Genomic DNA, 17169 nt, shown 5'->3' on the forward strand with positions numbered 1-17169 from the left:
ATTTCACGCTACCGTCGTCTTTGCAGGTCTAATTCGCTGGCCCCCCCTGCTACAGCCTTGGTCTAATTGCATTCACCTGTTGAAGCAAATCCCATTTGGTAAATTCAATACACACTCTGAATTAATCGCCTCCTCTCCATTATGGCTTGAGACTCGTGGCAGCCCTATTTTACTATCCACAATGCTGAGGTCATAAAAATCCATAAATGGAGAGGAAATCAATTAATATGAAATACTTTTTAAGTGAGCAGGTGATCCGCTGTGGCATTTTTACCTTTCGCCAAAACTCAGTGTGCTTATGCTAATGACGGCACAAAATAAGTATGCATATATATACAAATAAAGGCTACTGCTGCATATTTTAACAGGTCTCAGTTTTCCATTTGGAGACATAAGTAATGGAGATTCTCCAAAGAACGGGTGTGTGTTAAACAAGAAATGTGTCAAATCAGTGAAGCTTACCATTAATAAAGCAAAGGCTTGTTGTTGTGAGAGGATCACAAATTGTATAGAAGATAATGTCAAATTTCTCCTAATTATTTGCCTCAGTGTTTGTTAATATTCAATGTAAGGGCACACAGCTGAATATGCTTAACAATAAAATAACAGCATCATAAATAAATGTCTTCTGCATTTCAGGTTTTACCAGATACAGCTGATCGTCACTTCTTCACACTATAGGAAGTGACATCACATGTTGACAGCGTGGTTCAGACACGCCTCCCTGGAAATAAGGAGAGGGGAGAGGGCATGAGATAAACCGTGGTAGACTCAGAGGCAGACATTGGATTGGCATGGCTGTGTGCTGCTCAGCACTGCGATCTACATCCATGAGTCTCCTGCCTGGACATTTGGATTCTCTCTGCTCAGCAACACAGCCTTGATCCGGTGCTGGACAGCGCAACACTGAGCCGTGCTGTGTTTTCACAGCACATTGCAGGGCACTGGGAGATAGAGAGGGAATAATAAGGGTGGACAACCTTACCACACACTTGAGCGATGTTCCGTGAGCCTCTCTCTCTCTCGTTTCAGACCGGCAGGCTTTTCTACACAGAGACCAGGGACTAATGGAGGGATGCAATGATGTTACTCTTTGCTTGTCATGCTTGAATCACAGCTTCATATATCCTTTTGTGTCAGAGACCTTATTGTCTTTGTCTGTCACTGCCGCCAGATCAACTGTGGGGTAGCGTGGCGGACACAGCCCCCTCCTCAACCCCCCTCTCCCTTGTCTGTGCCCCCGGCTTCTCATCACTCCCAGCTCGCTCGTGTCTATTTACCTCTTTTCGGCTACCCTCCCCTCTCTGTTGAGCTCAGTGTGTCTTGCTCTCCCGCTTCCCACTGCTTACTATCTCCCTCTCTTTGCTCCTTCAAAGCAGCCAGTCTGCTGTTCTATGCTGGCAGCTTGCTACATGATCTCCTGGAAAACTGTTTTTACCGCTGCTCTGCCGCTTCACAATTCCTGAGCCCTTCCAGATTTTTATCTCTGCAACGGCATGATGTTCCTTCACAAGGATTGATCCCCATCCACCCCCTCTCACTTTCCCCTTTCCCTCCCTTGTCCTGATCTCCTGCCCTCTGACCCTCACCCTCTTGTTCTCTACCCCCACCCGCTCTCTCCTGTTTGCCCTTACCCCAAGCCTCTTTCCCCCATAATTCATTGCACCCCCTTGACCATGTTGCCATGTGTCTCCTGGCTCCAACTTATCCTCATCTTGCTGTCCTCTGTCTTATGGACCCGGGGGGAAAACTGCCCCGCAACCTGCCTGTGCCCAGATCCTCACACTGTGGACTGCAGCGGCCGCGGGCTGACCCGTCTTCCCGATGAGATCCCCTTGGATGTTCGCAGGCTTTTGCTGGCTGACAACTGGATACCCCGCATCCCCTCGGACTTCCTGGTTCTGTACAGTGACTTGGTCTACCTGGACCTCCGGAACAATTCCCTCTCCCACATAGAACCAGGTACTCTCAGCACCTCTTCCAGGCTGGTCTTCCTGGACCTGGGTAGCAACAATCTGACTGAAATCCCTAAGGGAACCTTTGGGGAGTCCCGGAGCCTGATCAAACTAAGGCTGGGCAACAACCCATATCTGAGCATGGTGAATGAGGAAGCTTTCCTGGGTCTCACCTCTCTGAGAGAACTGGAACTGGAGCGTAATGCACTGTCTACCCTTAAGGTGGGGGCACTGAGTCAGTTGCCCTCCCTGCGGGTGGTGAGGCTAGAAGGCAACCCCTGGGTGTGCAACTGCAACTTTGCCAACCTGTTTGAATGGCTGATGGAGAACAGTCACAAGCTTCCAAATGGTGAGTAGCAACATCAGAGGCATTTTATTTCCATGTTTCATGACCTAAATAAAGCGTATCTGAGCACAACATACAACAGTATTATCGCCAACCCATTGCACATTGCATGGCACTGCTCAGGTCTATTTACGTTTTCCCTGTAGGAGAGGGAACCCCCCCCCCCCTTCCTCTCCCTTGTTCTAATTTTGTCTCCACCTTCCACTGCTACCATAGCCTATAACGTGAGACTGAGTGTGTATTATGAGACAACAGCATTTGTTCAAAAACTACGATGATGGTTTAGTTGAACGTGATTGATTACAAAATTCAAAATAAGACACCAACTCAAAATGCATCATGCGTCCAAGGTGGAAAAAAGAGATTTAACAACTCATATTGAGGATTTTTAAGTGGCAGTCTCTCTGGTTCTACATTTCACCATGCTTATAAACTGAGCATTGACCTCTATCCTGCGTGGTAGTCACATCGATCAATTTGCGGCTTATATTTATATAATATTTATTTATACAATACTTGCCATTTGGTGGACAGTGTAATTCAGCAAAAAAATCAGCAATGATTTTTTTTCCCCACACCTATGAAAAGCAAACCTCTTCTCCTAGTCTTGTGTTCAACACTCTATCCACATGAATTGTTAGGCCTGTACTACAGACTCTGTCTACCACTGTGATTCAGCCTGGAGTGTTGCGTTAGATAACAGGGCTGAAGTTGTGGTGTGCTTTTTTGAGCGTGCAAGGCAATCTGAATGTGTGCATGAATATCTGAGAAAACAGCACAAGGCAAAGGGGATCACCTAAGATCTGCTTACACGGAGCTGACTGGTCTCAGCATCCAAAGCTACAGGATTCTTGGGTGTTGCAAGATGTGTCCTGAATTTTAACAATTGCTCAAATCTGTGTTAATGTTATTCTTTTTGAAACAGACTGCATAGAATATGTAAAACACCTGTCGGAAGCCATTCGTTCTTAGAGAAATCATCATAATTACGTTTTGTTCAGAGGGAACCATAAGTCTCTTACTGAAGGTCAGCCATATGTATATTACTACTAATGTCCTTATAAAGGACACAGACAGCAGTTATCTCAGAAGTGCAAGCCAGCACGTGGGAGCAGAGGAGGCAAAAATAAACAGATCTGACAGCACATGACTAGTAGCTCGCGCTGTTATCATATTCAGATCAGAGCGCAGATTTGATGCATTGCATGATGATTTGGCTCAGTCTGAGAATTTAATATGAATGTGGCTTGCAGTGTTGTGATGTATGCCCATGGATGTACAAGGTGTACTTTAAAAAAAAAAAAACACAAGTCAGTTTTCAGTTCAGTACGCAATGTTAGATAAAGTGATAGGTAGATAGTGAAGATAGAGTGGGAACATTTATTTCTGTCACCGCTCCAAGGTTGTTTGGGCTGTAAAATGTTGACCTGCATATACAGGATAAGAGTTGTTTATCCAAAGCATGAAAAGCAGTGGCCAAAATCTTCTGGCTTATGACATGATTCCTCATCCTTTTATTCAGATGGAAAGGATTATAGGCATCGGATAAGAAATGTAAAATTCAGGCAAAACTCATAACCAATCTCACCTAATGAAACAGGTCAGACATCCAAGCTTCATCAAACTTTGCTCTATCCCCATTGTGATCTCGCTGGCAAAAGCTTTAACTGAGCTCCCCTAAAAAACTTTTGGGCTGTTGCAAACTGCTGACAACTCACAAAGGCGAACTCCACACATACATTTAGGCCATGGTGTACTGTGCTATTGATACTGCTTTTCCCTCATCCTCAACCCCAAAAAAGATAAGTTTGGCCTGTGAGGAAGCAAAGTTGATTCCCCCCGGTAAGAGGCTGCATATGCATTAATCACAGGTTCTAAGTGTTGTCAACCGCAAGGCAAAATGAATTGCATTAGTAGCGCTGGCCAGGCAGACATCAACAACAAAGAAAAAGCCAAAGGCTCGGCCAAGCTGCCAGAATGGCTGCCAACTGGCCCCAGTGTACACACACACACTCAAATTGAGTTAGTAATGCGTATCTCACCTCATATGTAGCTCTTACAGTCCCATCAGTGAGTATTTACTTTGTGACCCCAGAGACGAGTCCACCAGCTTGCAGAGAACGCACACACACGTGCATGCTTATTTGCATGGGATGTCAAAAATGGCCTAAATCTGGTCTTTTATATACTTTTATCATCTTCTCCAGCCAATAAAAAGGTGTCTGCGATGGACTTTGTAATCCTAATAGTGCTGGAGGATTGGATGACAAATAACATTTTAGCAGAGGAATAATTATATTTCATCTAAGGTTCCTCTCTCCTAAGACGATGCAAATTAGTTCTGTAACAGGTCAGAGAGGACACTGAGCTAAATGTATCCTCTAAAACAAGTTTTTATCTTCTCCTGTGTCTAATTTATGACAGCTGCGTTATTTTTCGTGCCGTAAGACCAAAGTGCAACACAACTAGCAAAATACCATTGAAAATGGAATATAGTGCACGAGTCTGTTTGCTTATATTTGGAACATGTTCATCAAGTTTAAAGAGAAAATCTGCCACCACCAGCATAACTTTAAACTAATCTACCCCACATCCCCTGAACTACCACTTTTGACAAATGTTTAGCTTCTCAGCACCAACAGTGAGCTTACACTGTGTACTGCAGGAGAAGGTGTGGTGCCATCGGCTACTGTTGAACAAACACAAAGTAGCAGTGGGGATTATAGTGAGTTGGATTTATGAACATGGCCGCTTCACACAAGCACGCTTCATGCTGCCAGACCTAATTAACATAATGACTGAACTCTTGATCACGGAAAAAGGCAATGACCTATTGCTTGGAACGTTGTTACACAATAACAGATGGACACTCATTAGTGAATGGGGCTGACTTGATAAGCTTTTCAATATGTATCAACTTGAACAACCATCATCAGCATGGGTGCTCCACCTTAGTGTCTCATTCATCGTTGAGAAAATCAATTACAGGGACAGAAATTGCTCTTTAAATTGTACCTCCGTGCTCTTCCATCCGGGTGGATGTTGTATCCTCGTATCTGTTTCTGTAAGAATGTATGTATAATACAGAGCATTAGTGTGTTTAATTGACTTGGGAGACAGTGCGACAGGGGCATGTCTGCTCGTTCAAGCTTTTACTTCTGAAACTGTCATAAGGACAAAGTGCAGTTGTTGGGAATCAGCTTCTCAGCCTCATTAATTAGGCTGATAATGTCACAGGACTAAAGTGACTAAAGTGATTCTACTGAACGAATGTCAACACAAATCAGTATTTGACAGTCCTGACTTTCAGACAGCTGCAAAACCTGGCATCAGGGGAAAGACTAAACAGGATCTTTAACTAATTAAAAATTGTTAATAAAACATGACAAGACTGTACTGCTATTTTAGTAGTCATCCTGAGATATCTATGGTTCCCTGTGTGATGGCCTGCATAATGTAACAGCTGCACAGCCCATGCTGTAAACCCAATTCCCATTCCATTTTTCACATCTTGATTTCCCCTGGGATTTCAAGTTCACAAAGCAGCACACTCTCCTGTTTGCATAACTTTGATTACTGCAGGTCAGCATGATGAGTAAGTGGAAGATTTTTGTTTTTTGTTTATTTTTGAATCCCCGTTACTGTACTGTAGTGTTATGTACAGTCAAGAATATTTAATTAATTTCCGCTTCTGTTATTTTGGTATTATTTGCAACTTTTTAGCCACCAATCAGGTTCATAAATGTTTTAATGGAGGAATGAGTGTAAACATGATCCACTGCTGTCTCCAGTGCTCTTGGGTTAAGGATGAACAAAGGCCATGTATAATTCAGAGTGACACAGTTCTACGGCACATTGGCCAGGGTAATTGGAGCCAGAGCTGCCTACGGGGCAGGGCAGGCCAACTCCCATGAGAGTGGGGCTGAAGCCCATCGTGGCATTGCTATCAACACTAGTCATGACCTGAACAGTTTCACTACAAAGTAGCAGTTCATGTGACGGGGTCAAAGTCTGAATTTTCCTTTGCGGCCTATCAAGTTGCTCCCCAGAGACCTGTTACCACGGTGCACAAGCAGCTCTGAAAATATGATGCCACAGAACAGAACAGCACTACATAGCACGCACACCATACCATACTGCCCCCACACCACATTACTTGCTATCTTTACTACCCATGGACATGTGGTGAAAAAAAACATCTATCCCATTAGCACAGGCTGACTTTAAAAAATTTTTTTTTTTTTATCTTGGCCTAATTTAATGTTTATTTAAAGTTGGGATACGTGACAGAGAGAGAGAGAGAGAGTGCTGTCAAGAGAGAGCAGAGTGTGAAAAGGTGGACAGAATTACACTGTGTGATGGCATCAGCTGCTGCACGTACAGAAGCAGAAAGGGATAATCTGCTGGTGTCAGAAATAAAAGGTGAAAAGCCAAAAGCTTTATTTCACTGGCAGTGTGCTGCGCCATGCATGATGGATACTTTCCTTTCTGCCTGTGTGTGGTCGAGTGTGACCTGCATATTTAGCTGTTTCATCATGATGAATTGTGACAGTAGACAAACTGCCTTTTATTACGATGAAAAGACATCCACTAGTGCTCATGGTATTGGCTTTTTAAACACTGCGTCTCTTGTATTCGGGAATTAGCGCGTTTCTGTGTGTGAATTTGTGCTTTTGTGATGAGACATTTTGAATGTACCCATGGCGCAGTGATGTCAGCGAGTCTCCGCGCAGAAGGAATCCCCTCCTGAATGATTCACCCTCGCCCCCCCTGTCACATAAATGCTTGTCATCTTGTGCATTCATAACACACGTTATTCTCCACTCTGCTCCTCCATAACTCCCACCTCTGCCCTCTTCTTGTAAGAATCCCTCAACATTTTTCCCTTCGGATTCCCCCTCAGACTCCTCCTTTGATCACAACACAATAATTCTTCAATCTGTCTTTAATTGTCTCTGCCCGCTTCTTTTTTATATCTGCTGAGTGTTGGATTTTGAGTGGCACATTCATCGCATTTAATAGAGTAGTGAGGGGACAGTTTTCTGAGTCATTATCACATCTGGGTTATTTAGGTGGAGCGCCAAGACACCAGGGCTTTGGGAGGGTGAGGACTTAAGCACGAATGCCAACTCCTGCAGGAGTCTTGCAGATGTAAGATTGTGGTGGTTCTGCCTTTGCTGCTGGTGCAGAGATCAATCTGGGCCGACAGTGTGGTGTTGAGGGAGGGAGGAGAAACGAGCCTCCCGTATCAGTCTGTCACAGCTAGGTAGATCAATCACGGCGGAGACAGCAGATAGCCTATCCCCTCAGCTGGCTGTAATCCTAAATGTAATCTGTCAACTGTCCGCGCCAGGAATGTAACATAGCTGTGTGGCCCCGACTTACCTGATAGTGTAAGGGCATGATTTGTGTTACAATATTGCATGGTAGCCTGCTCCAGCCACACCTTTTACAATCATAGTGGTGTTTGGGGTCACTTATTGTACTATGTCATTTCCCGCATTTACAAAGCAGATATTGACCCACTGTCGGTGCATAGCTTTTATTAAAAATAGTCTCTTGATGAGTCACATCTACCACTGGGATACTCTCTGAGCACAACATTATAAAGTCTTTTTATACCCTAAATTATGTAATTCTTTCTCTTTCACTTGGTCTGCTCCCTTTTAGCAAGTGACTGTTTATGTATCAAGGGTTTCTCTGCCACAGTACGTAGGATGGGGTAATTAAAATGCACAGTTTTCATTATTGGTACAAACACACGTGCAAACGCATGTTCAACCCACATTTGACCCATTCATTCAATCCTTGGACATCAAGTAGGAGACTCCAGTATGCAAAGGTATTCTGTATAAACAGAATAAAATAGTACTATGTATAAAACATAGTATAAGTATCACAGTTTCTCTCCCACACTTCCTTAAACTGTAAACTATTGTACACTCTATTGCTGAGTCTCTCTTAATCCCACTCTTTTAAAAAAAAAAAAAAAAAAATAGTCCTCTATTGCGTCACATAAATGTTCAAACACCTTCATATCAGACTCGGATTTCATTTTTCTACATCTCTAATCTGACGCCACTTTAACTAAGTCTGGACATCCGCTGTCAGTGACAGATGTGCACATTTTGTCACAGACAAGCATGTAATACTGAAAAACCATCATTATGGTGCTCCAGAAGATTCTACTTTTAGCCAAATACCACAGCTGTTCAGTAATTCCCCCCTTTGTAAGACAGCGTAATAAGTCTGTGTGCCCTATTGTGTAATTTTAGTCGGTAACTGAAATAGTGTAGCTCTGGTGAAAGGCTAGCATCTCTACTTGCAAATCTGTATTGTATTGTAGGGTGCATACAATGAGCATTTATAAGATACATAACAAATATCTGAAAACACATTTGTTAATAGATTTAATAGATTTTATCCATATTGTAGGTGTGGAATCAAACTTTGTGTCTCTGTCCACCACCGGCCTGTTCACTAACTGTGCTTTGATCATAATGAATGTAATAATCCTTTAACTGCTGCAGAGGCCATGTGTTCACCACAGGACAGGCAAGACCAGACAGAATTGTCTCAAAGGCAAAAAGGTCAAGGTTCTGAGGCGATGGGTTATTCTGTCAAGCAATAAGTGCACTTTAAATATGAATGTGAGCCATTTATCTCAGGCACAAACAGAAAGGACAGGTGCTCTAAAGCATTGGATTTTAAAAGTTTTCTTTGTCTTCAGTAAGGCAGCTTTTTTTTCACCGAAACTGCTGTTGAACAATTTCATTGCATTCTGCCTGTATCTGCTTATTTCTGAGTCCTCTATTTGCACCTTTTCATACCGTTTCATAACAACAGTCAGCCAATTATTGGGATACAAACACAAAATCAGAAGCACTGCTAGTATCACTAGCAGAATAAATCAGTCATAATTTCACAACACCATATTATTACACGGTCAGGGTTATGAAACACACACACACACACACACACACACACACACACACACATGCTCACTGGATGCTCATGTCTAAGGTCCAATGTCTGCCATTCACAAAATGCTGTGAGAGAAGCTGAAAATGTAACAGCAATAACAAAAAATCTCTCTTCTGTAACAGTCCTGCTGATTTGAACTGCTAGTTGAAAACTGAACTGACGATTTAAAGTGTGAGCCATATGGCTAGTTACGCAACATCATTCACAAACGATTTGATGTAAAACTGGGGGTTTTCAGACCGTAACTTTAATAGACGAGATTACCCATCTCTAAATGTATTGTGAATTTGCTTGTAGGCCAGTGGCCAACAGATCAGTATCACCCGCTCATTACACTCAGATTATTCCTCAGACAGTTTGGCTGTGCAGTTTTCTCACATGCAGTAGGTTATGAATTCATTCTGATCTCTGGTTACCTCAACATACGGTAGACATGCCTCCGTATTAATCATGCTAGGAACCAGTGTGTTCTTTTTGGCTCCACCAGGATTGTTGGTATTGGCTCCTCATCAGCTTGGAGCGTCACTCTTGATGCTGTCTTTGCTTCTGACTCACTTCATCTGATCCCGATCCAAGGCTACTTGAGTTTTCTGTGGAGCTTGTCCAGCACTTGTGCTGTGGTTATTGCAAGCCTGTTGGTGGCCTGTGTGTATGCTGTGATAGGAGCAACGCCAGCCATTTGGAAAAAAAAAAAGAACACAAATTAGGGTACACGAATGACACATATTATGCGGTGTGAGTTATACATCCAAACAAAAAGCCCAAAGCAGGACTTTGACATTACGTTTTTACATAGGAACAATAAAGTTTAAAGGCTGCATATGTTATTATACTATTTATTTTTCTTACTGTCAACAAATCACCTGTAAAGAACAAAATAAAAAATGTATTTTTCCTACTAAGACACATTGCCTTTGCAGCCAAAGAATGATATAGCGTATTTCTCTGTGCCATCAACCTCCATTCTTGATCATTAAACCATTAAAAACACATAGGCCTATAGTAAATGAGCCACTAGGTGACATTTCATTTCATTATTGTACATTTAGATAAAAATACACACTGGTTCTGTAAATACTCACTAGGGCACTAAATACATATTAAATCACAGCTGAAAATAAGCAAACACAAATGTACAATTTACTCCCTTTCAGTAATGTTAGCAATGTTATGATATTTAAGCCTTTTCAAGTTTTTCAGAGCTACCACGAGTCAATAAGGTGGTGGATGCACAAAATGTAAATGCAAACAGATCAAAACATCCACAGGCTTCTCTTTATTGCAAATACTCAGTTTATTGCCAAAGCTTTTGGCCACACAGACCGACATCAGAGATGTACTGTGTGTCTTTAATGTAAGCAGAATCTGTCTTCCTTTTTAATGATGTAGCAAATGTTAAACAACACCATAAACATGCATTCAATATATTTATTTTTTGATAAAAACACAACTGTAATGTATTGGCTGCCCGGTAAATGAGGCATTTTGACGAGTGTGCTTGTGTCTATATCTTGTGTCGTCTACTAATTGAATCTCAGAAGAAATGTGAGAATCTGCATCTTGTAATAAGGGATTAGTGTCACCAAGTTTTATCAAGCCCTTAAAGAGTTCAGTTACAAACCTAATTAATACTGTAGAGAGTCAATCAGAGGAGCATGGAAACCACTTCCATGCCATCACTAATTTCCATTATTTATTTTTCCATTGTCACTTAACACCTTTGAATCTATTTTCTTTACAATTGTTTGTACATGCACAAAAAGGTTTAACAAATGAACTGCTTATACAAACACACTATTTCATCCCTGTTTCGTAGTTTAGTCAATTTATGTTATTCACTTTGGTGAATGTCATACATTAAATACGAATAAAAATGCAGATTTACTTCCAAATTAAGGTGGTGTTGGTGAATGAATCGCAGGGGAAGCCATCGCACTTGTATTAGAACAAAGCATGCTGCAAATTGTGCTGACTGTTGAGCAAAGACCCAGAATTGATGTACTGCCAAGAGTGTGCATTTGCATGTGCAGTAGCAGTGGAAAGTAGCCACCCACATTGCAAGGCTTCATCTCTACCCACCTATAAGCTAACATTCACATCAATATGTCTACTTTTTCCACGCAGTGTATTGCCAATATGAAGGTAGATACTGGCTGCATAGATTACGGTGTTTACAGCTTTATCAATATGTTGGTTGTGAGAAATGCGTCATTTATCGGTCTGGAGCAGCATTTTAAGTGTCCAATTAACAGCTGTGTGTATCAAATTAAGCTCGAAGTTTAAAAAAGGTTGTCCGTAAAACAAGCTGAATGAATGAGCCTTTAAGCATGTGAAAGTGAACAGTATCAGTATCAGTTGCCACTCTTTAACATATAAAACTAACCCTAATGATCCAGTGTCGATCTCATTTGTAATCATGAGTTGGAAGAGAAGACTCAGTGGAAGGCGTGTGTGCCCTTGAAAACCAACAAGCCACACTTGACTATCCTTTTCCATTGAGATGATGTCTGAACAATAAACTATGTGAAAGTGACAGAGATGCGGGGAGCAGCACTCACTGATTTATTATACTTTCATCTTGAGATGAGTTTGGTCAAGGTGCCCCTGCCTCAGACGGCGCCCTTCACTGATGAATCAGTAGATTTTTGAGATGCAACCAGGAGTCATATTTAATGGGGGAGTGTATTCTTAGAAAATTTGCCCCGTGAAGCTTAAATTCAAAGGATTAAAATGGATGTTTATTCTGCAAACCATGTCTCAAACAAGTTTGTCTTGCTGTCAGAGGCACAGCGATAAGCTGGAGCAGCTGACGCTACACTACAGACCCATTAGGACAATAATAAAGCCTCAAATGAAACATTTTAAATATTCTGTACAGTAGATAGTGGATTTATGTAGTGAACAGCAGACAATAGTATCACTGTTCCTCACAGTTTTCTTACTATTTAGACTTCGTTCCCACAGTGGCCCTGCAGTCATGCTGTGGGTGGGTGTACTGTATACACAGCGCAACTTGAACTCATAAGGAAAGACTTCTGATTGACCTCACAGTTATTAAATCAGCTCCCACTCTTTGAAAAAAACACAGCATTGATCTTTGTCAACAGTGTCTGAATTAGATACTTGCATTCAAACAAACACCTCCAATTATACTTGGCCCATACTGTCAGCAATGCACATAGCACATATGCATTACCTTAAATTAAGGACTTTTTGGGAATCAGTTAAGTAATAGATTAGTTAGATTTGTGTTTTTATGTTTTTAGGCATGCAGTAGCTCTACTGTCTGCTTGCCCTTCTATGAAAAAGTCTATAAATATGATATTAGTCAGTACAACTCTGGTTTAGCATTTCTAGTAAACCTGTCCAACCTTATTTCCCTGTCTCGATGCAGGAGTGGAAGGCATGGAGTGCTCCCTCCCCATGGACGGCAGACGTGTATCCCTGACCCAGCTCTCAAAGGACAGCTTCCGTGAGTGCCAGGCCACCCTGACTCTAACAGACCTGCTCATCATCATTTTCTCTGGCATCTCGGTGTCTGTGGTGGCCATCATGACGAGCTTCTTCCTGGCTTCAACTGTTCACTGCTTCCAGCGCTGGAGCAAAGGCACCAAGGGGGATGAGGAGGAGAGTGAAGAGTGAGAAGGATTTACTTTTAGGGGCCCGCCTGGTACTTCAAACAATGAGAGGACACCGCAGACAGTGTGCGACATGTGACAAGTTTCATGCTGCTTCCTCCCTGGTGAACATTCAGGACTTTTTAACAGTAAGATCTTGCCCTGGTTGTTTTCTTTGCACGTGGACATCTGAAATGGTAGCAAAGTTAACAAAGGACATTCCCTAGAAAAGAGCCCTGATAGAAATTAGTGAGCCCCCGTCTCCACTCGCAAAATGATACTATAGAGATCGTATTTTTGGCTGTGAGAGCCTATGGTCATCTTTTATGGCTACTGGCTACTGGCTCTTGGCTCGATGCTGTAGACCCACACAACTATAGCAAGGCTGATACTTTTGTAATGACAAAACGCTTTTCAAAAAAGAAGTGTTGCCGCAGTGCTGTCACATTAGTCTAAGACAAGCTGATAACTTCTCAACGTGAAATCACATTGGACATGCAGCTCCGGAGTCTGAAATCGTGTAAAGTGACAGCAAAGTTAGTGCAAACCTTCAGATGATTTTCATTGGGGCTTTGCATGTGTGGGGCAGAATGGTTGATCGCATAAAGAAAGGATGTCATACCGACCAATGACCTCAGTATTTAACTGCCTGTAACATGATATGCTGGCATATCCTGCCATTTACGATGTCTTTTTTGGACAACCTCAATCTCTAACTTTCACAAGGGGTTCATAAGCACTGGAGAAGAAAAAAAAAATACAGTTGTTCCCTCTGCATGTAAAATTAGACAGGTGCAGAGGTGAGATGCTAGGTAGCCGATGGAAGTGAGTCTAGAAAATTCTTTCAGCAGTATAATCACAAATCTATGTACAAAAGAAAACAATGTACAGACAAACCAACATATAATTCAAGAGGATACACTGTATGTTCCTTAGATTGATAACTGTGAAATGTGTAGACAGATATAGAAAGATATCTAAAATAACAGTATAATCTTGAAAATTATGGCAATTACGGTATTAAAATAGAGTCCACGTAGAACTATTGTGTCAAATAACGCACTTTATATAGTAACTTAATTTTGACAAGCCCCTAATTACACTATGTAGACTGGTTTTGTCTTCATCTGCCAAAGATTAGGTTTAGGTCGGAGGAGAGATTGCATATAAGGACTTTGTTATGGATGATGTGTTATTTAGTGAAGTAGGGATTGCTCCTTAACAGAGGGCAGCACTATAGCCAAATCACTCTCTGTATACACATATTGTACTCAGTCAAACAGTTATGGTCTCCAAAGATTTCCTGTCTGTGGCTGACTGAACGTGGCTGTCTTACTCTGCTTCATACACGGCAGGTCCCTTCAGAACAAATAGTTATTTATTGTTAAAGGATCGAGGTCTCTCTTGAGGAAGACATAGACGACTTTTGTTTTGTTTGAGATATCCACAACGGACATATTATGGAAAAGATACTCCAATATTTAAACTCTTCCTGTATCAAGAGCATATGCACTCACAAGAGTGACAATACAGTACAACCTAAATTAAATAAAGCAGCACCCTGCATATCACGGGTTTCTGTTTGTTATTTGCATCCTATATGTTTAAATCCTCCTCCATTTGGCTTTGGAATGCTCAAAGCTGGACTCTTTGTATTTTTTCCCAGAGCTAAGGTATGTTGCATTGCTTCTCACATTTTTGCAAGGCATGAATAATTCAGCGAAATTGAGATATGAAGCAGAAAGAATGTCAACCCTTTTAATGCAAACAAGCAGACAATAGAAAAAGAGCCATGAGCAAATAGAGCCATCGTTTCTGTGGTTAACAAAAGTGGAAAAGGAATTCCAAATGCCTGTGTCCCTTTAGAACAAGTCATAACCCTGAATGTGCAGCATTGTGAAGCACATTTTGCAGAAATGACAAGAAAAAGAAATGTGGCCTTATTTGTTTTTGTTATTTTTCATTAGTTTCAGCATCAATGAAAGCACAAAGATTTCACAGGAAACTAATGGGATTCAATACACTCTGTAAAATCATACGTTGGTACCAGCCTGTGTTGTCACAGTATGTTTTCATTCGTGTGTACCATCCCACTGGCATGTCGAGTTCAAAATGCTACATCCTTATTAACAGCGTAAGATTTCTACTGTGCGGATGTCGTGCATTTAACACAAATCATTGAAGGCATTTGTGGACACCCATTGGAAATTAATATTCATTTATAACAGCCAATCGACCTTTCGCTAAACCCCTCCCCCAAGCAGCAGTTGTCCAATCACAGCATAGTAACTGGAACTGTGCAAGTTGGCAGGCCTGTCAAGCTTTGGGTTTTTCCACATGATGAAGCAGAGTGCATGGGGCTCTAAGAGGAGATGCTCTGCATCTCATGAGTTTGGAGCGTGGCGTCTTTTTTGTAGCATTTCAGAAACCTAATGTAGACATGTTAGCATGTCTGGCTAGCTAGATTACTTCCTAACCAAGCGGCAAAGGACATGTTAGTAGCTCACTGCAGGACTGACACATCCGCTGTTTGAGATCAGACTGGGATTCAGAATTTAGAGTAATGACTGCGGCTCGGTCCTGATCTTTGTTTGTTTTGGGGAAGTTGATGCTTCAGCTACTCCAGCCAAACTTGAATTAGATATGGTAACGTTTGTATTGATTTATTGCTTATTCCTAATCCTCAAATCCTTTTCTCTTATACAAGTCAAGCCAGCTGTATTGCTTGGCCAAGTCTGTTTGCGATGTAGTGGACATCCAAGCATTTTAAGGGTTAGAACTAATGATATTTCAATTACATTTTTATTTTTAATACCATCATGTGAGGCTAACTAGCCCTGCAACAAAATACAATATAAATGCTCCTCCTTTGGTCACATGTCCTGTACATGGATCAACACTTGTGAGGATGCTGATATTATGTCTGGGACATGTAGTGATAGCCTCGTCTTTTGGCATTATGTCATGCACAAATGTCTTGTTTCACAGAGTGTAAGATTGAAACAGTAGGCGTGTTTAGACCAAGTGTTTTCCTCGCATTACTGACAAAAAGTGGCCAACCACTATTGCTAGCTTGTACTTTATCTGTTGTGGCAGTCCAAGATACGTGGAAAACAGGAAGCGCTGACCTGGTACCATCGACCAAGTAACAGAAACAGTATATTTTCAGGGCTTACCATGTAGTTCAATGGTTTGGCTCACTTTTCTCCAAGCGTTCTCCATTTTTCTTCTCTTTAGTTCTGTAAAGACAATTCGTAAAGCTCCCGATGCCCACAGACCATAAGTTTGGCTCCATTTCTCAATGGTGCCAGGAGAATTAAAATTTCTGCACCCATGGATGTAAGACCCGGATACTGGACCAGAGGATGGTGCCCATTCATTTCAATGAGAATTGCATATGCCAATAGTTTTCTAACTGCTGGGTTACTGAGGGAATGCAGCCCACTGAAGATGCACAGTAGTGTTAATCCCATCATGCCCATTAAATATGTCCAAATACACCTTTACAAAGACAGCTGGAGCCAGACGTCTCAGCTCAGTCAGGAAGTTAAGCATTTGTATTAGCTTACACTAGCAAGCTACACTTATGTAAGCTGCTAGTGACAGCCATCATATTAGCAGACAAAATCCACGATCGTCAGCGAAAAATGAAAAGCCTGGAGCCTTGTTTTGTGCAGATTTTGACGGTGAATCTGCCACTGTTATCGCTGTGAACTGCATATGTGTTGTGTGGAAATGCAAAGCTTGACAGGCATAGGAACAATACCTAAGGACAAGGGGGCTTAGCGAAGGTCAATTCTAGCATCAGATTAGATAAAGTCCTAAAGGGAGATGCCACTGAATTTTATATTTGAAGCCTGCCATTCTTATTTCTTATGACACACTGGTCAATATTAGTGAACTATATGTGATATTGCTTATAGCCAGAATAAAAGTACACAAAGTAAAATTCACATGGAGAGGATGAGGGTATAAAGGGGACATTTAGGAACTAAATTACCAGCAAAAAGTATAAAACCGTTTGTAGCCCAGAAAGAGAGTTTCTCCTTTTCAGATAATGAAAATAAACATTTGAAAGTGGATTAATTAGGATGAGCACTGATGAAAATCTTCTTAATTGATACCCGAAGGTGCAGACGTCAGTCAAAGAATCAGAAGGAAAGTTTTTATACATATCATTATCATTTCCAACTACTGTGTAGTTAATGTATATTTGTATTATGTTAGCTTAGCTGTTAGCTTGAAGCTGTATGTTAGCATGACAATT

General features: G+C 41.5%; 1 protein-coding gene across 1 annotated transcript; it reads left to right on the forward strand.

Annotated features, from left to right (window-relative positions):
* The first annotated feature begins 1676 nt into the window (after positions 1-1676).
* Positions 1677-12927, forward strand: LOC139219583 (leucine-rich repeat-containing protein 38). The gene is made up of 2 exons (XM_070851504.1): positions 1677-2304; positions 12680-12927. Exons 1-2 carry the CDS (start codon positions 1677-1679, stop codon positions 12925-12927), a joined length of 876 nt encoding a protein of 291 aa, XP_070707605.1.
* Positions 12928-17169: the final 4242 nt, after the last annotated feature.

The sequence above is a fragment of the Pempheris klunzingeri genome, chromosome 2 (genome assembly GCF_042242105.1).
Source record: "Pempheris klunzingeri isolate RE-2024b chromosome 2, fPemKlu1.hap1, whole genome shotgun sequence".
Lineage (NCBI taxonomy): Eukaryota > Metazoa > Chordata > Actinopteri > Acropomatiformes > Pempheridae > Pempheris > Pempheris klunzingeri.